Consider the following 24467-nt stretch of genomic DNA (forward strand, 5'->3'; position numbering starts at 1 on the left):
AAAGCTGGTTCTTTGAGAAGATAAACAAAATTGATAAACCATTAGCCAGACTCATCAAGAAGAAAAGGGAGAAGACTCAAATCAATAGAATTAGAAATGAAAAAGGAGAAGTAACAACTGACACTGCAGAAATACAAAGGATCATGAGAGATTACTACAAGCAACTATATGCCAATAAAATGGACAACCTCGAAGAAATGGACAAATTCTTAGAAAAGCACAATCTTCTGAGACTGAACCAGGAAGATATAGAAAATCTAAACAGACAAATCACAAGCACTGAAATTGAAACTGTGATTAAAAATCTTCCAACAAACAAAAGCCAAAAAACAAAAGAATTCACAGGTGAATTCTATCACACATTTAGGGAAGAACTAACACCTATCCTTCTCAAACTCTTCCAAAATACAGCAAAGGGAGGAACACTCCCAAACTCATTCTACGAGGCCACCATCACCCTGATACCAAAACCAGACAAAGATGTAAAAAAAAAAAGAAAACTACAGGCCAATATCACTGACAAACATAGATGCAAAAATCCTCAACAAAATACTAGCAAACAGAATCCAACAGCACGTTAAAAGGATCATACAACATGATCAAGTGGGGTTTATCCCAGGAATGCAAGGGTTCTTCAGTAAACGCAAATCAATGTGATACACCAAATTAACAAATTAGAGGAGAAAAACCGTATGATCATCTCAATAGCTGCAGAAAAAGCTTTTGACAAAATTCAACACCCATTTATGATAAAGGCCCTCCAGAAAGTAGGCAGAGAGGTAACTTACCTCAATGTAATAGAAGGCCATATATGACAAACCCACAGCCAACATCATTCTCAATGGTGAAAAACTGAAACCATTTCCACATAGACCAGGAACAAGACAAGGTTGCCCACTCTCACCACTATTATTTAACATAGTTTTGGAAGTTTTAGCCACAGCAATCAGAGAAGAAAAGGAAATAAAAGGAATCCAAATCGCAAAAGAAGAAGTAAAGCTGTCACTGTTTGCAGATGACATGATACTATACATAGAAAATCCTAAAGAGGCTACCAGAAAACTACTAGAGCTAATCAATGAATTTGGTAAAGTAGCAGGATACAAAATTAATGCACAGAAATCTCTGGCATTCCTATACACTAATGATGAAAAATCTCAAAGAGATATGAAGGAAACACTCCCATCTACCACAGCAACAAAAGAATAAAATACCTAGTAATAAACCTAAGGAGAAAAATGAACTGGATGCAGAAAACTATAAGACACTGAGGAAATAAATTAAAAGATGATACAAATAGATGGAGAGATATACCATATTCTTGGATTGGAAGAATCAACATTGTGAAAATGACTCTACTGCCCAAAGGAATCTACAGATTCAATGCAATCCCTATCAAACTGCCAATGGTATTTTTCACAGAACTAGAACAAAAAAATTCACAATTTGTATGGAAACACAAAAGACCCCTGATAGCCAAAGCAATCTTGAGAAAGAAAAACGGAGCTGGAGGAATCAGGCTGCAAGACTTCAGACTATACTACAAAGCTGCAGTAATAAGGACAGTATGGTACCGGCACAAAAACAGAAATATAGATCAATGGAAAAGGACAGAAAGCCCAGAGATAAACCACACACATATGGTCACCTTATTTTTGATAAAGGAGGCAAGAATGTACAATGGAGAAAAGACAGCCTCTTCAATAAGTGGTGCTGGGAAAACTGGACAGCTACACGTAAAGAATGAAATTAGAACACTCCCTAACACCATACACAAAAATAAACTCAAAATGGATTAAAGACCTAAATGTAAGCCCGGATACTATAAAACTCTTAGAGGAAAACATAGAACACTCTATGACAAATCACAGCAAGATCCTTCTTGACCCTCCTCCTAGAGAAATGGAAATAAAAACAAAAATAAACAAATGGGACCTAATGAAACTTAAAATCTTTTGCACAGCAAAGGAAACCATAAACAAGATGAAAAGAAAACCCTCAGAATGGGAGAAAATATTTGCAAATCAAGCAACTGACAAAGGATTAATCTCTAAAATTTACAAGCAGCTCATGCAGCTCAATACTGAAAACACAAACAACCCAATCCAAAAATGGGCAGAAGACCTAAACAGACATTTCTCCAAAGAAGATTGCCAACAAACACATGAAAGGATGCTCAACCTCACTAATAGAGAAATGCAAATCAAAACTACAATGAGGTATCACCTCACACCAGTCAGAATGGCCATCATCAATAAGTCTACAAACAATAAATGCTGGAGAGGGTGTGAAGAAAAGGGAACCCTCTTGCACTGTTGGTGGGAATGTAAATTGATACAGCCACTATGGAGAACAGTATGGAGGGTCCTTAAAATACTAAAAATAGGGCTTCCCTGGTGGCGCAGTGGTTGAGATTCTGCCTGCCGATGCAGGGGATATGGGTTTGTGCCCCGGTCTGGGAAGATCCCACATGCTGTGGAGCGGCTGGGCCTGTGAGTCATAGCTGCTCATCCTGTGCATCTGGAGCCTGTGCTCTGCAAAGGGAGAGGCCACAACAGTGAGAGGCCCACGTACAGCCAAAAAAAAAAAAAAAACACACACTAAAAATGGAACTACCATACGACCCAGCAATCCCACTACTGGGTATATACGTTGAGAAAACCATAATTCAAAGAGGCATGTACCACAATGTTCACTGCAGCTCTATTTACAATAGCCAGGACACGGAAGCAACCTAAGTGTCCACAGACAGATGAATGGATAAAAAAGATGTGGCACATATATACAATGGAATATTACTCAGCCATAAAAAGAAACGAAATTGAGTTATTTGTACTGAGGTGGATGGACCTAGAGTCTGTCATACAGAGTGAAGTAAGTCAGAAAGAGAAAAACAAATACCGTTTGCTAACACATATATATGGAATCTAAAAAACAAAACAAGAAAACAAAATGGTTTTGAAGAACCTAGGGGGAGGACAGGAATAAAGACGCAGACGTAGAGAATGGACCTGAGAACACGGGGAGGGGGAAGGGTAAGCTGGGACAAAGTGAGAGAGTGGCATGGACATATATACACTACCAAATGTAAAACAGATAGTAGGAAGCAGCCACATAGCACAGGGAGATCAGCTCGGTGCTTTGTGACCACCTAGAGGGTGGGATAGGGAGGGTGGGAGGGAGACGCAAGAGGGAGTGGATATGGAGATATATGTATATGTATAGCTGATTCACTTTGTTATAAAGCAGAAACACACCATTGTAGAGCAGTTATACTGCGATAAAGATGTTAAAAAATAAATAAGATTTTTTTAATGCTAAAAATAAAGACACAATAGCTTTAATTTACCTAATTATTTTTCTCTATAATTTTTCAAAACGCCTTTCTATTACCTTCTTGAAATAAAAAAGGATCACACTAAGTAAATCAGTTTTGCCACTTTTGTTCCTTAAAACTAAAAGAAAATGCAAATGACCAATAGCCAATAAGCCCTACACTTTAGGCTTACTTCCCAGTTGTGTTATATTAAGAACTGAAATGGTCAATTATACAGTCATATAAGTGATACCACGTAAAGGTAAAAGATGTTATATTTCATATACAAAATAAATTTCAAAAAAATTTAAGTTTTACATAGAAACAAACACATTCTTCACGGATATATTTATCTTAAATATACAAAATATTGTATTAATATAATATTGCATATAAAATTTCAGAGATTAATTTGTAAGAAAATGATTTTAATCTGAAGTTAAAGTGTATTTGTTATCTGTTATTATTCTTTTATTTAAATACACATTTCTTTAAACAAAGATTTTTAAACTGCCAAAAAACATCACAGCAATTCAGACATATTTCTAAGAAACTATACAGACATTGTACAGGAACTCAAAAGCCAAATGAGGAGAATGAGTTTATGAGAAAAAATAGCAAAATAGGAAAGAGGAAAATTTAATAAAAATAGCTCTACAGATATGGTTTTCCTTTTTCAGCATGAACTACTCAAATTTATTTACTCAACAAATATATGCTGAATGCCTTTTTATATGCCAGCACTGAGATAGATTCTGAAGATATAAAAGAGACACAGAGACAAAAATATCTTCCCTCAAGGAACTAAGAGTCTAGTAAAAACCTACAAAGCAAACAAATAGTTACAAAGCTACACGAAAAGCATAAAAAGAGGTTGCTAAGAAAGCAGAGAGAGGAGAATCTCAGACTATGTTCCCACAGGTTTTAGAGAAAGGTAGAGAGAGATGCTGAACTAAGTTTTGTTTTTCGTTTTTGTCTTTCTTGGGGTGGGTGGGGGAGGGGAGAATATGCTAAACTTCTACACTATAAACTTTCTTCAGAGGTATCTATCTTAAATTCAGCATATATCCATTACTGCAAAGTCTTGGCAAAAAGAAGTTTCAATTACACCCAATATCTGTATTTACACTTTGATGGTTATATGAACAAATATTTTCTCAAGATCAAAGACATTTGTATCATTTTAAACTTGTTTTCAAAATGTTTAACTAAGCACAAATAAACTGAGCACAAATAAAAGGCGATATCCTATAATGTTCAGCAATAGATTAACTATTTAATGTTTAAAAATAGGAGGAGGGGCTTCCCTGGCGGCGCAGTGGTTGAGAATCTGCCTGCCAATGCAGGGGACACGGGTTCAAGCCCTGGTCTGGGAAGATCCCACATGCCGCGGAGCAACTAGGCCCGTGAGCCACAACTACTGAGCCTGTGCGTCTGGAGCCTGTGCTCCGCAACAAGAGAGGCCGCGACAGTGAGAGGTCCATGCACCGCGATGAAGAGTGGCCCCCGCTTGCCACAACTAGAGAAAGCCCTTGCGCAGAAACGAAGACCCAACACAGCCAAAAATAAATAAATTAAAAAAAAAAATAGGAGGAAATAATACATTAAAAAACAGTCTACGACAATAATATATAAAACTGAATTCTCCATTAAAAAGATATCCTTCAAAAATTTTCGGCAATTATCAACATTTTAACTACTTTGTTAAATATTTACAAATAAAATTCATTTTACTTTGGCTGTTTTCCCAGTTGTCAAGAACACAGCAATATTACCACATTTTTTGTACCTACCCATCATCTCTGACATCAGACGATTTTACTCTCTTAACTTGTGCCTCCTCTACTGCTTTAAAAGTAGAACAACACAAAACCAAGCTTTGAATTCTCCTGGTCAAAGAGCAACTAAATAAGTTTGTTATTTTTTTACATTTATTTGTGATGTTTTGTAAAATTTATTTTTATCAGATTAATGTCAGGTTTTTGGATCAAGATCTTGAGAACATAAATCTCAGCCAGATTATTTTTTTAATCTTAAAATATTTTCTCCTCTAAAGATTGAGTATATTTTAATGACAGCCTATCACATTTGTGTTATAACTGAAATTTTTCTCTATAAACACAAGATATCCGTTATTTTACTGACTAACATAACGTACTTACAATGCTGTGTATCTGTCCATTGCAGACTGCACGTCTCTACGGTAAACTGTTCGAAGAATGACCATGACGGGGTCAAACTCGTGATCCCAGACTTCAGCTATTATTCAAAAGAGAGTAGAAACAAAACACTGACTTCTTAGGAATAAAGTCAATCTCTAATGACTAATTACATTTAAGTATATCTTATATTTAAAAGATGGGAAAGTTTAATTTGATTATATATTTGCCTTAATAAGCTTGATGCAATGACCACTTTTCTAAATCAAAAATCATTATTTCGTCACTATAATGTTCTCTTAAGTTCAGCAAGAACTAGTGAGCAAGAAGTTTTATAATGTGATAACGCCTCACCATAAAAGTTTAGCTCACTTTTTTTTGTAAAGTGCCAATGAGAAAGTAAGAAACACAATGCATTAACATTTTTGAAAGTATTCGAAGATAAAAATGTGAAAGCTGGATTAAAAAATTAATGAGCCATGGATTTTCAAGAGCTTAGTTTATAAACACTTTTTGGTTTATAAAACATTTGTTCTTTTGCTATAATTGATCTCCTTACCTTCTCCACAATTAGGAACCATTATCCCATGTGTGGTATATGTACAATTGGTGGTACACAAGATGATTTTAAGTATTAAGTGCACAAAGCTTATGTTAATAGCTATATAATTACATTAACGTGTACTAGAAAATTGCACATTGCAAATAAAACCTGTGATCTCACTAATAATCATGCTTAGGATGAGAATTCTTAACATTTCTTAACATTTGAACCTTAAGCATCTCTCTACACATCTACTATAATTTCAACTTTCTGGCATTAAAAAAAAAATGTTAACAACTGTCCCTATTTCATGTAACAGGCCATCTTAAATCATCATAAGTATGATTTAAGATCCTTAAGATAGGCCTTCAAAAAGCCACAGAACCTTTGTTATTAATTCTATTATCTGTTTTTGTCAGAATTATAAAACCATTGAAATGGAAGAAAACTTCAGTGATTAACTAACTGGCCCAGGAGGCTTCAGTGTTCCAAGAAATTGGATTTCAACAGAGATTTACCAGGGGCCACTTTAGGAGCAAGGAGATGGTAAAACAGATGAGAAGCTATGTCCACTAACCACACTCACTTTAACAAGAGTAGGTTTGCTTTTATTGCTTTTGTATAACAGATTCACTTAAGGCTTAGTTCCCCCAAACTAAAGGCTTATCTTAAACATTTTTTTAAAAAGCTTAAAAAACACTGATCTGGGGCTTCCCTGGTGGCGCAATGATTGAGAGTCCGTCTGCCGATGCAGGGGACACGGGTTCGTGCCCCGGTCTGGGAGGATCCCGCATGCCGTGGAGCGGCTGGGCCCGTGGGCCCGTGGGCCATGGCCGCTGGGCCTGCGCGTCCGGAGCCTGTGCTCCGCAACGCAAGAGGCCACAATAGCGGGAGGCCACAACAGGGAGAGGCCCGCGTACCGCAAAAAAAAAAAAAAAACACTGATCTATTCCAACTCACTCATTTTACAAATAAGAAGTTAAATCCAAAGATAAAACAATGACTTTCTCAATATCGCACAACTGGCTAATACAACTCAGTACTGCATCTGAATATGACACCCAATTTCTTGATTCTAATCTTCAAATGTCCAGGGCTCTGTCTCAGTGTCTCAAACTTAACTGTGTGTGACAATCATCCTTTAGAGCTTGGTAAAAAAGCAGATTTCTAGAATTAATCCCCAGAGATCTGGATAAGAGCAGATTGGGGTTGAGGCATAGGAACGTGTATTTTAATAGGGACCGCGAATGAGTGACACAGATTATGCTCACATCACACTTTATTAATAAGCACTGCATTATACAAGAACATCACTCTACTTCTAAGCTCATCTAAATTTTAGATACAAAGTGTTCTCTACAATAAAGAAATACTGTGCTTTTTCTTTAATGGAATACATTCCAACCAGAGACTCTGGATTGTTCTTGCTACCTTTGTGAACTCTCTGAAAAATCACACATGATAAGGTTTATTTTGGTGTGTTTTACCAAACATGGTACATGCTATTTACAACTACAAAGTGGGCATCAGTTTTTCACTTAGACAATGAGTGCTGAGGGGGGCAAGAAGCATGTAACTGCTACTTCCTTCAAAATTTTAACTTAGATTAATGAAAATGTGAAAGAGAAGAAGAAAAGACCATGAATCAGGATTCCACCTACTTCTGGCTTTTGTCAAGCATGTAATCTACAAATCCAGGGGGAAAACTTCAGAAAACCAACCACTTACAGAAAAGGTTTCTATGTATTTACACAGGTTCAAAATGTATGAGAATGTTATCAGTATTCCACATAGACTTTAACTGTTTCAAGTTAAAATTTGGGTAGTGAGAACTATTTCAAAATCAAATTTAAAGGGCAAATACATTCAGAATGTTTGTAAGTATATATTTTGCTTCATAATTTCTGGTTCATTTACAGTTCATTCACTTACAAAAATAAACTAGAGGTCATATATAAAGTTCCTTTTATAATTTAGAGTCATCTAAGAAGTCTTATTGTAATATAAACCATAGGTTTGTAAATAACTGTACACCATAAAAGACAAACATACATCTATAAGAAAGTTGAGGGGAAAAACCAAAGCTGAACAAATAAAAGGCAAACATTTTGTTTCAATATATACAATGAAACTTCAGAAAACTGATATTTGAAAAAACACATTTATGTATATAAACATACCTTTAGGAGTATACATGCCTTGTTGCATAGAACCTCCAGGTTCAAAAACAGGAGCCTTAAAATCAGCTACAGCTGATAACACTGATTCAAAGCTATAACTTCCTGGAATAATGCCACTTTTGGGATTTGGATTTTCTGGAATATGATGTATGTGTCAAGGAAAAAATTAATAACTAAAAGTCAGATACTTAATCTTACCAAGGTATTCTAGTTTCTAACTTCCTTTGCTAAAATATGCAGAGTAATAGGCTGTAATACATAAAGTCGGCCACAAGAGGGCTATATAATACAACAGTTCAATAATAACATTTTATTAACTGTGAATTAAGATAGCTTAATCTAGAAGCCTACTAATAAATTACATGCTGAAGTAGCTCTGAAGTATATTTCCCCCAAAACAAATTAATACAGTTTCAGGAAATGAAAAAAAAAACTTTTAAAATTAATCTCCATTTTCATCCTTTGGCAAATAAAGTTGTAATTTCCCTTAGAAAATCAAACACAGTATACTAAAAATCAGCCCAGATTTTTATGAGCAAAGATTATTTTTCCAAAAACATAAAATGTCATCCTCAAAATAAGAAGGAAAAAGATACTAAGCAAATTTTTTAAAAAGAAGAAAACCACAAAGATTCTTTCCTCTTCGTTTCACATTAAAGCTACATAATTCTTCTAAATTCAAAGTTACAGAGAATGCTTTTGCTCTTTTGCAGCACTAATACACAGTATATAATGGCTGAATGAAATCATCAAACAGTATCAAATTGTTGGCTGCTTAAGAAAATCTTCAAGGTTATCAAATAGGCATTTCTAATAGGAGCTATTTCACGAAATGTAGCCAATTATTTCAAACATAATCATAATGTACAAATTAAATTTAGTCAAAAATTCACAAATAAATTTTATCACAAAATAACATGATGATCTTTGTCTAAAATTTTATAAACAATAAATCAAAAAATAATAAAGTGTCCATTGTATGCTCAGTCTTATACAGAGAACCATAAATTTTTAAAGTTTGTAGACAACAGTCTTTGCCTTTAAAAACCTCTTGGTTTAAAACTGAATTCTAAGAAAAAAATCCTCAGAATGTTTAAAGCTCTGGTAATAATAATGATAAGATATACCTCTAAATTTTAACCATGAATTCCAGCCTGGCTATAAAGTAGACCTAGCTGCCTTTCACCAAGTGTCCAGCTCCCTTTCACTATTGCTGTCCTTAAAGGTCAGATCCTGGGGTGCCCAGGGCCACCAGTCCTGATGCCTAACCAAGGTCTAATAAGAGTACCCTGAGGGCTTCCCTGGTGGCGCAGTGGTTGAGAGTCCGCCTGCCGATGCAGGGGACATGGGTTCGTGCCCCAGTCCGGGAAGATCCCACATGCCATGGAGTGGCTGGGCCCGTGAGCCATGGCCGTTGAGCCTGCGCGTCCAGAGCCTGTGCTCCACACGGGAGAGGCCACAACAGTGAGAGGCCCGCGTACCGGGAAAAAAAAAAAAAAAAAGAGTACCCTGAGAGACGACAGAGGCAAAAAAATCTACCAGTGGTCTTGAACACAGAATTGAACAAACAGTTGGAGTTTTTCTCCATATTATTTTTCAACTTCAAAAAAAACCATTTTAATCAAAAAGTGATATATCTCTAATCCATGAATATTACTTACAACTTAGATCCTGCAACTAACAGAAAATTAAACTTTTAAAAGGATATGAGGTCCAGCAATGAACTATGTGTTCTGTCATTCATACACAGCTGGGCTACCATCTCTGCTCTGAGAATCTCATCATCAGACATTCCTAAAATTAAAAATAGAATTAATAAATCTGAATATCTATATATTATAAAGAAACAACTTACCACACAATTTATTAAGCATAAATACCAAAAATGAGATGCTTCCAAATTTAAAGAGCAAAGAATACAATACCCCAATATAACTGCAGTTTAACTACCCTGATATTTGCAGTTCCCTTAAGGGGTTTTTTAAAGGATATTCTAAAAGGAGTGTCAACGGTAATACATCCTTTCCTTTTTTTCCATAAGCCAGTTACTACCACAAGGAGAGGGGAGGAAACGGAGGTTAATAGTTAATACACAAGTATTTGTATTAGTGCTTTTTACCTAAATGTAAACGAAGACTCAAAAGAATCACAAGAAATGTAAGAGCGCCTTCTAACATGGATCTCTCATGCTCTGCATCAAGTACTGTGTTTTGATGTTGTGAAGCCATTGTCAACAAATCCACTACCTTAAATCTATTAAAAAAATATTTGAGACAGATTTTTTAAAGTTAAAACAAAATTAGTTTAAATTCCAAATACTTCCTAATACCTGTCTTAATAAAAGTATGCTTACCTTTCAAAGACAGATGAAATAAAATAATCTGGATCAAGTCTAGATGCACAAACCTTTAAAAGACAAAAAATAAAACCCACAATCTTTATTTCTCAATATTCAGTTTTACTTCTTTCTTTCTTTTTCCAGCCACGCCACGCGGCTTGCAGGATCTTAGTCCCCCAACCAGGGATTGAACCCGGGCCACAGCAGGGAAAGCACCAAGTCTTAACCACTGGACTGCCAGGGGTTTCCCCAGTTTTACTTCTTGTGTTAATCATGTTTTTTATTTTCTGTATCTTCTGATGTTGTGGCATCTAGGGGGGCCCTACAGACCAGGAGAGAAACTACCCTTCTAAAGGCTAGCTAATTCCAAAAGATAGTAAACAGCTTACCTGGGAGCAAGTCTCTCATATGCAAGTCCCTCATGCCCTTTATTTAACTCACATACCAAGCCAATATTCCCCCTGGCCCCCTGCCCAAGGCAGGTACCAGATAGCCTTTATGCCCCAGAGCCCACCAAAATTATTCAAACTAGCCAATCCTAAACTACTTCCCCTGCCCTGCCTTGTCGTTCCTATGGAAACCCCAATAAAGCTTCTGGTCTAGGATTTCCCCTCACTCCTCCTTCTGCCTCCTGACCAAAATCTAACGCTTCCCCTCTGGTCCTGCGTAGTGTGGCATGCCCCTTTCCTTTGGAAATTATAAGTAATAAAATTCTTCTTTCAATAGCACTGACCTCTCCATGTCATCATTTAGTCACCTCTATAAATTAAAATCCCACAGGTACAAATGAGATACTTCTAAAGTACAACATCTGCATCATCAAGTTGGCTTACCTGTAATAGGTAAATGTCAGGATCAATCATGGAATTACAGAAATGAGACTGGACATAGGTCATGGCTTGTCCTTTGATTTGCAGACCATTTCTTACCCACATATTGCTATGGATTTCGGCAAGACTTGCCTAGTAAAACAAAAATTAAGTAAATTGGACAAAGAAGTCATCTAAAGTCAACCTTTATAAAATCATGTTACAATAAACAATCATTTCAAAATATTTTATAACTTAATCACAGCATAAGCCTGACATTCTGTCCAATGTTTAAGATATTCAATTCAAATATATAATTTTAAATTTTATGATGATCATTATATTTTATACAGTCCCTTCTTCTGGAGTTTATACATGAGTTAGTTTTCCATGATGACTCCTGGATACATTTATAACAATATTCACTGAAATCTTTAATGAGGAATCACTGACAATTACATTTAACTTTTTCCTCTTCAAAAAAAAAAAAAAAACATATATAATGCTTAAAGAAACACAGGAATAAGCATCAAACAAGCTAACTGTTCACTGTTCAACATCAATGAATATAATCTATGACTTTAATTCACCCTAACTCAACCTTCAATCTAGTCATTTTCTAAAATTTGGCAAGAGCAGATCAGATTAGAATAAATTTTCTTACTATATTAATATTTAATTCTTCATGTATTTATGTCCTGTATCAACTAAAACTAAGCACAGTCATAACTTCATCTCTTATTTGTTCCTAACTCCCAGAGGTAAAGTTCAATAATGGTTAACAAATCTAAAATTTCCAGGAAAAATAAACTGAAGTGCAAATCCCTCTAATGTATATAAAAGGTGGTCCACAAAATCACAGTGTTAGAAATGAAAGAAACCACAGTGCCTATGTAGGCTAATTCTTCTCTCTTTTCTCTCCTCTCACTTTATAGATGGGGAAACTAAGAATCAAGTAGGTAAATCACTCCAAACAACATAGATAATAAAATAGTGGTGGCACCAAGGCTAGAATTTGCTGGGTCTCCTGACTCCCAAAACAGTGCTGTAGTATGTTAAACCCCCCCATAAGTAAATATAGTGAAAAGAATTCCTGGGGAAATTATAACTAAATGTAAATCTCATTTTTAAAAAAAAAAATATATATATATAATCTGGCAAAAATACAAAAACTAATTTTTTTTTTAATTTCAAACATTTTGGCTATAATAACAATGATAAAGGCATACAAATAAAATAAAGGAAGAATCACTTAACCAAGGAATTCAAAAACCTTTTAAAAGCCTGAAAACATACCTGAATTTGGAGTGGATGAATCATTAGTTTCATTAACATTTCCTGATCTGGTAAAACAGAATCCAAATCTAGTTCTTGACATTTCACAGCCTAAAAATTATGATAAAAAATGTTACTAATTCAATACATAATTCCCAATATTCAAAAAAACAAACAAAGTTGTTTAATGACACTCTTACCTTACTCAAAAACATAGCATAATAACGATGTAGTGGCAGATGAAAAGTGACTTGGTTAGGTGCTGGCTGGAAATAAACAAACAAAATCCACAAATCAAAGAATCCTTTACTGAATTCAAAGAAGGTTTTAAAATGCTAAAACCACACTTTCACCTTGATTTATTCCCCTATACTTTCTAATAAAAAAGTACAATTTTAAGGGCTTCCCTGGTGGCGCAGTGGTTGAGAGTCCACCTGCTCATGCAGGGGACACGGGTTCGTGCCCCGGTCTGGGAAGATCCCACATGCCGCGGAGCAGCTAGGCCTGTGACCCATGGCCGCTGAGCCTGCGCGTCCGGAGCCTGTGCTCCGCAACGGGAGAGGCCACAACAGTGAGAGGCCTGCGTACCGCAAAAAAAAAAAAAAAAAAGTACAATTTTAGAAGTTATAGCCTTAAAAACCCACTGTAGATAAAATTATTCCATTTTAAATGTAAGTTACTTAAAGGCAGAAACGGTATACTCCTCAACGTTGAATCCTCTGAAGCATCTAGCCCAGAGCAAGGGACGGAATAGATTTCCCTTTATAGTAGGCCATTTGGGAATCTTCAAATGCATGCATACCAAACATGATGATAGTAACAAGAACAATAATTACAGCTAACATTCACCGAGCACTTACTATGTGCCAGTCACTGTGCTAATAAGCACTTTATTCAGATTTAATTTAATCCTAGGAGAACCCAACGGGGTAGAAACTGAATATTCCATTTTATAAATAGGGAAATTCAAGTTTAAAAAACTTAAGTAACTTCCTAAAGTTAACAAGTAGTGAACTGAAAAGCTAGCCTGAACTCCGCTGTTATATTCAGAACGGTAAGAGGCTCTGACTACAGCCCTAAACTGAGGTGCAGTTAAAAGGCTTACCTAGTTGGGTGAGATGCTCCCCATATCAGTGGTGAACACACAGTTTCTGTAGGAAAGCTTAGTACAGTATATATCAAAGACCTTTGGTATCCTTGTGAATATTATAAAAACTGTATTTTAAATCTGTGACTCCCATGGGTCACGCTATCACTACAGGGGAAAAGTACAACACAGTTGTCCTTCTCAAACAGACAAGAAAAATTAAAAGGTATTATTTGTTTTTAATGCTTCTATAAGTTTTTAGTAAAGTTTTCTCCTGTTAAAAATTTTTACCCCAAACACTCAAATACTAGTATAGAGTTATAAAGATGTGCAATATGTCCCCATCCCTGAAACAGTTTTTTCCAAAACCGATATGAGAAAAAGATCTTCCTCAACATGTGAATAAATGTCTAAAGAAAGTTGTTCTAATAAATAAACGTTTGGCTTCCATAAAAAGGAAGGAATTTCTGACACATGCTGCAATATGGATGAACCTTCAAGACATTATGCTAAGTGAAATACGCCAGTCACAAAAATAGATATACTGTATGATTCCACTTATATGAGGTACTTACAGTACCTTATAGAGACACGAAGTATAATGATGTTGTCAGAGGCTGGGGGGAAGGGAAAATGGGGAGTTTATTGGGTATAGAGTTTCAGTTTTGCAAAACAAAAAGTTCTGGAGGTTGGGTGCACAGCAATGTGAATATACTACTGAACTGTATACTTTAAAAAAGGTTAATAAGATGGTAAATTTTATTTTATGTGCATTTTACCACAATCAAAAATAAAATAAGTTTGCCCTCCATTACTATAATCATTTTAGTAACATAAACTATACTAACTAGCTAAATCAGAATCTCCTTCCATTTCTTTTGAAGGCAGGCATCAAGAACAGTGGTTAAGAGCAGACTCTTAAAAGCTGGATTTGTAGGAGTTCAAATCCTGATTCTGCCACCTACAGCTGTAAAACTGTGAGCAAGTTACTTAACTTCTCTGTGTCTAAGTTGCCTGACCTGTAAAGTGGAGATAATAAGCAGTTGGATGGCTGTGAGGATCAAGTAAGAGAACATAGTACCCAACACACATTTCTATTAATTACTAAGCCATAGACTCTACCTTGTCTTTTAAGGCTTGAGCATATACTAAACACACATTCTTCTACAGTGTTATATTCCATAATCCCCTCTTGTCCAACGTCACAAATTAGTCACTTGAAAAACTCTTCTTCCACTCCTTCCATATATACTGAGGTGGTCCTCAGATTCCATTCTTAGCTTTCTACTCTTCTCATTCTAGGTGACTTAATCCAGTTCATAGCTTCAATTGCCAACCCAAGATGACTCCCAAATCTCAGCAGAAATCTCACTCCTGAACTCCAAGCCCTACATTCAAGTGTTTAAGTCCCGTGGGGACCACAAATACACTGTGTCCAAACCAAACTCAGCATCTCTGCCCTAAAACTCAATCCTCCTCAATGTTTCTTCTCCAAATTCCCAGTAATACAAATCAGAAATGTAGACTCCTTCCTTCTCTCAAACCTCCTACCTTTCATAAGGCATCAAATTGTGTCTGATTTTCTAAATACCTCTTAACTTTACTTCCTCCTCTCTTTCCACATTGCCCCTAACTAATCTTAGCTTAGGCCCTCAACATTTAGTGCCTAGATTTCAGTGCTAGCCTTTGCTTCTATTCTTACCCTCTGTAAGAAACTTTCTGTGGTATCTGCCTAGCTCACTACCTTCCCCATTTCTCAGAATGTCCCTTCCTACACCACCTTCCAAATGCACACACACAGGGACTGGAGCCTGACAGTCAAGGTACAGTAGCCACATCTGACTGGATCAGGGCAGGAGATACCTAACCCATCGTGGGCAATGAGGTTCTCTCTTCACTTGAAAACTGAACTAGATTTAAAGACATCTGCAGAGAGTCTTGGAGTATGGCTGAAACTGCAATATTAGGCAACTGTAGGAAGGTAATATTTAACCACATAGGCAAAAAAGCACAGAAAACCAATGTACAGAAAGGGAAGAAAAAATGAGGCAGAAAGGCCAAAGCAAAAGCAAGAGACAGGAGTTCCTGTTCAGCTTTCCACTCAGTTCCTGAAGTCCAGATGCCATAGGATCCCTGAAAGATCTCTCTGTACTCATAATAAATTATTCCTCCTTTAAATTAGGCTGCCTCAAAAATGTTTTTTTCCTTGTGTTCAAAAGAACCTTAATTAGTACATCTATTTAAACCTTGATATATTGCCAGGAGGTGGTCTTACCAAAATATTAATTTAACCTTGTACTTCTCCATTCATCATCTTTTAATGGCTCCCTATAGTTTTAACTTCCTTTAACCTTCTGACTCTTGAGAGACAGGACTTACCTCTCCAGCCCATTTCCTGCCATATAAACTCATGTACCATAGGTAGTGCCTTTGTATATGCCTTTCCCTCTGCCTCAAATACTATACATCCTTGCTCCCACTGGATTAACATACCTTTAAGACTTCGCTGAAGTGACATTTCTGCTAGGAAGCTTTTCCTGAGTCCCTCAGGGTAAATCAGATGCTCCACTCTATTCTCCTCCATAGCACCCTGGTCACAACTTTACAGAAGCCCTCTGATCAAATTAGCCATTTATTTGTCTTCCATTTCCTTAAATTAGGCACCATTTCATCACTGTATCCCCAGTGTTTAGAACACAGTAAACAGTCGATAAATATTTGCTGGATGAATACATGTTCTACTTCCATCTTATAAGAGACGACTCTAAACAAACCACTCTGCTATATACTCATATATGTTGCTATATACTCATAAATGTTGCTCTGCTACATACTCATAAATGATATTCAGTATTTGAGGATTCTTAAATGGCCTGTACTTTGGGAAAATTTATTCCATCCTGTGTTTCTAAGTGACTGATTGATTTGGCTTAATCCAGTTCAAAAAAATATTATTTGCTTATTCTGTGCTGGATTACTGCAATAACTTCTGACCTCCACTCTCAAGGCTGAAAGAAAACAAATATTTATCACACATGAAATATGTGCCTCTTAGTCAATCCTCATTGGCTAATATTGTTATCTTAAATAAACAGATGAGAAGATGGACTCGGCAATGCTTTAAAAAAAAACCAAAAACTGTCCAAGACCAAGATCACACAGTGTCCACTCAGGTATGCCTGACTCTAAAGCTCCTTCCACTGCCAAAGCCACTACAGTTGAAATATGACCAGACAAGAAGTTGAGAGACATGGGATCTGGACCCAGAAATACCAGGAGTTGGCTATACAACTAGAGGCAAGTCATTTAATATCTCTGCATCTCCATTTTACATCTGAAAAAAAGGGAGTGACAATAACATCTTCCCTACTTCACAGGGTTGTTTTGAGAAACAAATATATCAAAGCACTTTAAGAAAGAAGAAACTTTTAAACATCGTGAAAGATATATTGGTTGATTCCTTAAATTCTATACTTATTTTCTTTTCTATTAAAAATCTATATAAATTTTTGCAACATTCGGGACTTCCCTGGTGGTCCAGTGGTTAAGACTCCACGCTCACAATGCAGGGGAATGCAGGGGAATGCAGGGGGCCCAAGTTTGATTCTTGGTCAGGGAACTAGATCCCACATGCCACGACTAAAGATCCCACATGTCACGACGAAGATCCCACATGATGCAACTAAGACCCAGTGCAGCCAAATATATAAATAAATATTTTTTAAAATTTTGTTTACAACATTCAATATCTTCCTAAAATATTTCTGTGTAAAAAACAAATATACTGGGGCTTCCCTGGTGGCACAGTGGTTAAGAATCCACCTGCCAGGCTCCCTGACTTCAGACTATACTACAAAGCTACAGTAATCAAGACAGTATGGTACTGGCACAAAAACAGAAATATAGATCAACTGAACAGGATAGAAAGCCCAGAGATAAACCCACACACATATGATCACCTTATCTTTGATAAAGGAGGCAGGAATGTACAGTGGAGAAAGGACAGCCTCTTCAATAAGTGGTGCTGGGAAAACTAAACAGGTACATGTAAAAGTGTGAGATTAGATCACTCCCTAACACCATACACAAAAATAAGCTCAAAATGGATTAAAGACCTAAATGTAAGGCCAGAAACTATCAAACTCTTAGAGGAAAACATAGGCAGAACACTCTGTGACATAAATCACAGCACGATCCTTTTTGACCCACCTCCTAGAGAAATGGAAATAAAAACAAAAATAAACAAATGGGACCTAATGAAACTTAAAAGCTTTTGCATAGCAAAGGAAACCATAAACAAGACCAAAAGACAACCCTCAGAATGGGAGAAAATATTTGCAAATGAAGCAACTGACAAAGGATTCATCTCCAAAATTTACAACCAGCTCATGCAGCTCAATAACAAAAAAACAAACAACCCAATCCAAAAATGGGCAGAAGACCTAAATAGACATTTCTCCAAAGAAGATATACAGACTGCCAACAAACACATGAAAGAATGCTCAACATCATTAATCATTAGAGAAATGCAAATCAAAACTACAATGAGGGCTTCCCTGGTGGCGCAGTGGTTGAGAGTCCGCCTGCCGATGCAGAGGACGCGGGTTTGTGCCGTGAGCTGTGGCCACTGGGCCTGCGCGTCCGGAGCCTGTGCTCCGCAACAGGAGAGGCTGCAACAGTGAGAGGCCCACGTACCGCAAAAAAGAAAAAAAAAAAATTACAATGAGATATCATCTCACACCAGTCAGAATGGCCATCATCAAAATATCTAGAAACAATAAATGCTGGAGAGGGTGTGGAAAAAAGGAAACACTCTTGCACTGCTGGTGGGAATGTGAATTGGCACAGCCACTATGGAGAAGAGTATGCAGCTTCCTTAAAAACCTACAAATAGAACTACCATATGACCCAGCAATCCCACCACTGGGCATATACCCTAAGAAAACCATAATTCAGAAAGAGTCATGTACCAAAATGTTCATTGCAGCTCTATTTACAATAGCCAGGAGATGGAAACAACCTAAGTGTCCATCATCGGATGAATGGATAAAGAGATGTAGCACGTATATACAATGGAATATTAGTCAGCCATAAAAAGAAATGAAATTGAGCTATTTGTAATGAGGTGGATGGACCTAGAGTCTGTCATACAGAGTGAAGTCAGTCAGAAAGAGAAAGACAAATACTGTATGCTAACACATATATATGGAATTTAAGAAAAAAAATGTCATGAAGAACCTAGGGGTAAGACAGGAATAAAGACACAGACCTACTAGAGAATGGACTTGAGGATAAGAGGGGGAAGGGTAAGCTGGGACAAAGCAAGAGAGTGGCATGGACATATATACACTACCAAAAGTAAAATAGATAGCTAGTGGGAAGCAGCTGCATAGCACAGGGAGATCAGCTTGGTGCTTTGTGACTACCTAGAGGGGTGGGATAGGGAGGGTGGGAGGGAGGGAGGCACAAGAGGGAAGAGATATGGGAACATGTGTATATGTATAACTGATTCACTTTGTTATAAAGCAGAAACTAACACACCATTGTAAAGCAATTATACTCCAATAAAGATGTTAAAAAAAAAAAAAAAAGAATCCGCCTGCCAATGCAGAGGACACGGGTTCAAGCCCTGGTCCGGGAAGATCCCACATGCCGTGGAGCAACTAAGCCCGTGCGCCACAACTACTGAGCCTGCGTTCTAGAGCCCACGAGCCACAACTACTGAGCCCACACACCAGAACTACAGAAGCCCATGCACCTAGAGCCCGTGCTCTGCAATGAGAGAAGCCACCGCAATGAGAAGCCCGTGCAACACAATGAAGAGTAGCCCCCGCTCACCACAACCAGAGAAAGCCTGCGCGCAGCAACGAAGACCCAACACAGCCAAAAATAAATTAATTAATTAATTAAAAAATATATGTGTGTGTATATATATATACACACACACACACACACTATTTCCTTGAATTAAGCTGCTCTGTATACCATACTTGATTCTAACTATCCGTAAATCTACCCTAAGTTCAACCGTGGATTAATTTCATGTCAAATACTACCTAACCCTCTGTGTGTAATGATAATTTTCCCCTAGTTCAATCTTCCTGTTGTCTTAGTGATGCCACCATTTCAACAATAACTCCTAAAGTTTCAAATACTAATGAGAATTGGACTGAGAGAAGCTCCAGCTGAAGCCCCAGCTGACAGACTAATCCTTGACAGGGTGAAGAAATAGTGAAGCAGGTTAAAAGCAGGATGGAGCTCTGTGGAGAATGGAGAATGTTTTCTTTAAAGACTGACTCATTACCATTTATATAAATAAAGCTTAAGCTTAAGTACCAACATTTAGACAAGATAAGAATCGGTGATTTGGTGGAGGCAGAATCAGAATCCAAATGGACACGATGGCCAGGTTGAAGGCTAAAGGCAGGCACAAATATTGGAGGAGGAGTCATCAGGGATGGAAGATAAATTAGTTTGAGGCAGGAAGGATGAGAGTTAAAGACAGTAGGAGGCTCTTCCCTTCATAAATAATTCAGTCCTAAAGCCACTGCGGGGGAGGTGTTAAGAGGCGAAATAAACCAAAATAGGCATCTATAGGTGAGGAGCCTGAAAAGGGATATCAGAGCCCAGGGTGAGGAGGACAACTGTGTGTGCTGGGGCGGGGTGGGGGGAAATGTCAGTGGTTTTCCAGGGTGAAGAGCATCTACACAGAAGTGGGTTGTGGCCCGGCATACGGAGTCAGGGCATCCACACAGCAGGGCAGCCCAGTATACTATGTCAGAGCCAATCAGGGTGAGGAGAGTGGGGACTGACCAGGGATGAGAAGCCAGAACCTGATAGAGGTAAAGAGGACAATGACACAGGGCGCCAGCCTGGAATAAGGAATCAAAATTCAAGCAAGGTGAGGAGATTACCCACGGGTGGAAAGGACCCAGTATGGGGCATCAGAGCCAAAGCAGGATGAGGAGGGCAGCCAGAATGAAGACATGCCTGGTGTGGGAATTCAAAGCACACATAGGGCACGAAGGATTCTTCACAGAAGGGTAGTCCAAGGTGGGGAGTTGGAGCCCAAGTGGGACGAGGAGGGTGTCCATATGTAGGGCAGGGTGGGGGACAGAATGCAGGGAGAAGAGGGCATCCATGCAGGGGAAAGGGAGGTAACTGATATGAGAAATTGGTTCTATATAAGAGGATTGGTCAAAGAAATAAATATATTAAGGATATTGGAAGCCAGGTTTCTCACTGTTAGAGAAAACTAGAATAAGTCCTCTGCTATACTGGAATATAAAGTATCAATGTGAACTCACAGCTTTCAATATATATAATTAGAGAAATAAATATAGATGCAGATATGTACATCTATATACATAAATGCATACATATATTCTGAACCTCTGTTCACTGAGAAGGCCTGGGAGCAGTTAATACCTCGACAGCAGTGAGCCCACCAAGCATCCAGATCCCACTTTCTCAATACGGTTCTCTACTAAAAGTAACAAAAGATCCTTAAAAAAATGACTGATTCCAGGGGTAGAATAGGGAAAATATAAGGTGAGCCTGAAACATCTTGTTGAGCCACTAAGAAGAGAAGCGCTCAAAGAATAACGGGACAAGTCAAAAGGACACAGAAACCTGCTTGAAGGGGCTCTCACTGGCCACATCTGAAACAATTTGAGCATCAAATAATAGCAGTGTTGGATTATAACCCAGTGAATAAAAGAAACTATGAATCTCCACAGCAGAAAATTAGTGAATGAACTAAAAATTAGATGAGAAAACAGATGTATTTAAATAGCTTTAAAGCAAGTCCTCACAAAATACTTTATTAATTATGATGAGAAAAAGGGTAACTTTATGGTGAAGAAGTCTGGCTGGTACCACCCTAATCAAATGAACAAAGAGATCACCAGTAATAGGACAAACAAAGATCATAAACCACTAAAGAGGGTGCAATGAAAAGACTGCAGTATCACTTCTGTAATATTCCTGCAAAAGATGCATAATCTGAACCTACTCATAAGAAAACCCAAATTGAGGGGTGTTCTACAAAAATAACTGAGCTGTATTCTTCACAACGTTATTGCCCTGAAAGGCAAAGAATGAGAAATCATTCCAGGAGACTAGAGACATGATAACTAAACGCAACATGTGACTCTAAATAGGATCCTTTTGCTATCAAGGGCAATCAATGGACAATTTGTAAAACATGAATGAGTTCTAAGATTTGCATAGTAATAGTACAATAAAGTTAATTCCGTAATTTTTATGGTTGTTTCTGTTTATATGAGAGAGAGAATGTCCTGGCTTATAGGAAATGGATACTAAAGTATTTGGGAGTTATGGGCATCAAGTTAACATGTTAACTCTCAAACAGTTCAAGAGAAAGTTCTTTGTACTCCACTTCCAACTTTTCAATAAGTTTATGATTGTGTAAAAGAAAAATTTTTTAAGGAAAAGAAATAAATAAAAGTCCCTCCTCTCCACGCCCCGGCCTAAGACACCAGGAGTTGCATCTGCCCAGAGTTCAGAAATCAGATAAGGAGTGCTCCTCCTTCCACATCTGGCAAATTTTTACCCCACTTCATAAGAGGAATAAAAGGGGCTTCTGATAGGAAACTTGGCTGACTAATTAACAGCAAGCCCTTATTTAATTCTTCTCAGTTCATTATCAACAACAATCATCCTTACTCAGCCATAAAAGGAAACGAAACTGAGTTACTGTGGATGGACCTAGAGTCTGTCATATAGACTGAAGTAAGTCAGAAAGAGGAAAACAAATATCATATGCTAACACATATAAATGGAATCTAAAAAAAAAAAAAAAGGTTCTGAAGAACCTAGGGGTAGGACAGGAATAAAGACGCAGACATAGAGAATGGACTTGAGGACACAGGGAGGGGGAAGGGTAAGCTGGGACGAAGTGAGAGAGTGGCATGGACATATATACACTACCAAATGTAAAACAGATAGCTAGTGGGAAGCAGCCGTATAGCACAGGGAGATCAGCTCGGTGCTTTGTGTCCACCTACAGGGGTGGGATAGGGAGGGTGGGAGGGAGACGCAAGAGGGAGGGAATATAGGGATATATGTATATGTATAGCCGATTAACTTTGTTATACAGCAGAAACTAACACAACATTGTAAAGCAATTATACTCCAATAAAGATGTTAAAAAAAAATCATCTTTATTCATGCCGAGGAGAACACTGACCAATTAATAAAGTTGTGATACCCTTTCCATCAATCTCCCCTATTCTGTTCACATTTGCATTGTCACTTTTATCTCTCTGAATGAAGTCCTGAGAAATATACATTTAATAACATTAAAAAAATTATGCCCTTCTCTAGGAAATAAGCAAATACAGTTAATGCACTGTAGAATCTCCTAAGTGTCAAACAACTGGTCTCTTACTTCTTTCTTAAAGCCTCGTGATTTTATGTTTATTCCAACACCTTTCCCTTATCCCATGAAAAGATATTCATTATTTTCAATGTTAAATGAGATCTAACACTTTTCTTAAATGCTTTTACATATATCAAAAACATACATACCTCATCTACGAAGTTAATAGCATCAAACCAGTCTTGAAGAGCTTCAAGGCAGTATCTCACAACATTTCGGGTATATTCTTGAGTTTCCTAAAATAATAACTTATATAAATTTACAGTACATAAACACGTATATGTTCAACTTCAAAGTATATGCAATATATAAAAAGTTATGTGCATTGTATATATAATGGTAAAATATACATATTTTCAAAATAACCACATTTGTCATTTCAAGGAATCATCCTTTCACAAATTAACAGTAACAACTAGAGACAGTTATGAAAATGAACTAACCTGAAATGAGTCAAAGGTGAAATAAATTTATATGATGTAAATTGGGTTCCACATGGCCGCTGAGCCTGCGCATCTGGAGCCTGTGCTCCGCAACGGGAGAGGCAATGGTGGTGAGAGGCCCGTGCACCGCAAAACAAAAAAAAAACTACAAGCCTCACATCCATATCTAAAAATAGCATCTCTAGGGACTTCCCTGGTGGTCCAGCAGTTAAGACTCTGTGCTTTCACTGCCAAGGGTGTGGATTTGATCCCTAGTGGGGAAACTAAGATCCTGCAAGCCAAGGGATGTGGCCCAAAATTAATTAGTTAATTAATTAATTAGCATCACTTATAAAGTAGATGTTATCATCCCTTTCTTTCAGAGATTTACTTCTCCTTCACCCAGCTCAGTCTCCATACCCTGTTAATTCTTCCTCAATACTGTCATGTAGGTTCACTTCCATTTCCTCCTATTTCTGATATCATTCAGACAAAATATCACTTAACTAGTTTCCCTGCCAACAGTCTCACCCTGTTTTAATCTATCCTATATGAGATTTATCCTTCTCAAAATATTATTTTATACATTCTGTTCCCTATCTCTTACTGAACAAAATGTAATGACACTTTAAGTCACCATAAATAATGTGTCATAACCAAACTAAAGTTGCAGATAATTCATGTATAAAGAAACATTTAAAACCAAATGTTTTCCTATTTAATCAAAGGTTTGAGTAAAGGGACACCACTATATCCTCTTTACACAAGTGTAAACTGACAAACTCTTCTGGAGAACAATTTGAAAAGTAGGTATATCAAGAGTCTTCAAAAAGGTGACCAATTAACTCCATTCCTAAATACAGCATACTTAATAATCATGTTCAGATCATCTCTCCCACGTCCCCATCGCTATCATACCCACCCCCAAAAATTC

The 24467-nt window shown here is 37.3% G+C and overlaps 1 protein-coding gene across 3 annotated transcripts in view; it reads right to left on the reverse strand.

Moving 5' to 3' along the window:
* The window catches only part of UBR3 (ubiquitin protein ligase E3 component n-recognin 3), a 230900-nt gene that overhangs the window by 126380 nt on the left and 80053 nt on the right, over window positions 1–24467 (reverse strand). For all 3 annotated transcript variants that reach the window (XM_060152671.1, XM_060152670.1, XM_060152669.1), the window contains exons 11-19: window positions 23261–23347; window positions 12822–12887; window positions 12643–12732; window positions 11371–11499; window positions 10553–10605; window positions 10319–10452; window positions 9917–9993; window positions 8200–8350; window positions 5479–5575 (exon numbers count right to left, since the gene is read on the reverse strand). In XM_060152671.1, the coding sequence (XP_060008654.1) occupies window positions 5479–5575; window positions 8200–8350; window positions 9917–9993; window positions 10319–10452; window positions 10553–10605; window positions 11371–11499; window positions 12643–12732; window positions 12822–12887; window positions 23261–23347 (884 nt within the window). The remainder of the gene's footprint in view (window positions 1–5478; window positions 5576–8199; window positions 8351–9916; window positions 9994–10318; window positions 10453–10552; window positions 10606–11370; window positions 11500–12642; window positions 12733–12821; window positions 12888–23260; window positions 23348–24467) is intronic.

The sequence above is a fragment of the Lagenorhynchus albirostris genome, chromosome 6 (assembly GCF_949774975.1).
Source record: "Lagenorhynchus albirostris chromosome 6, mLagAlb1.1, whole genome shotgun sequence".
NCBI classification, from domain to species: Eukaryota; Metazoa; Chordata; class Mammalia; order Artiodactyla; family Delphinidae; genus Lagenorhynchus; species Lagenorhynchus albirostris.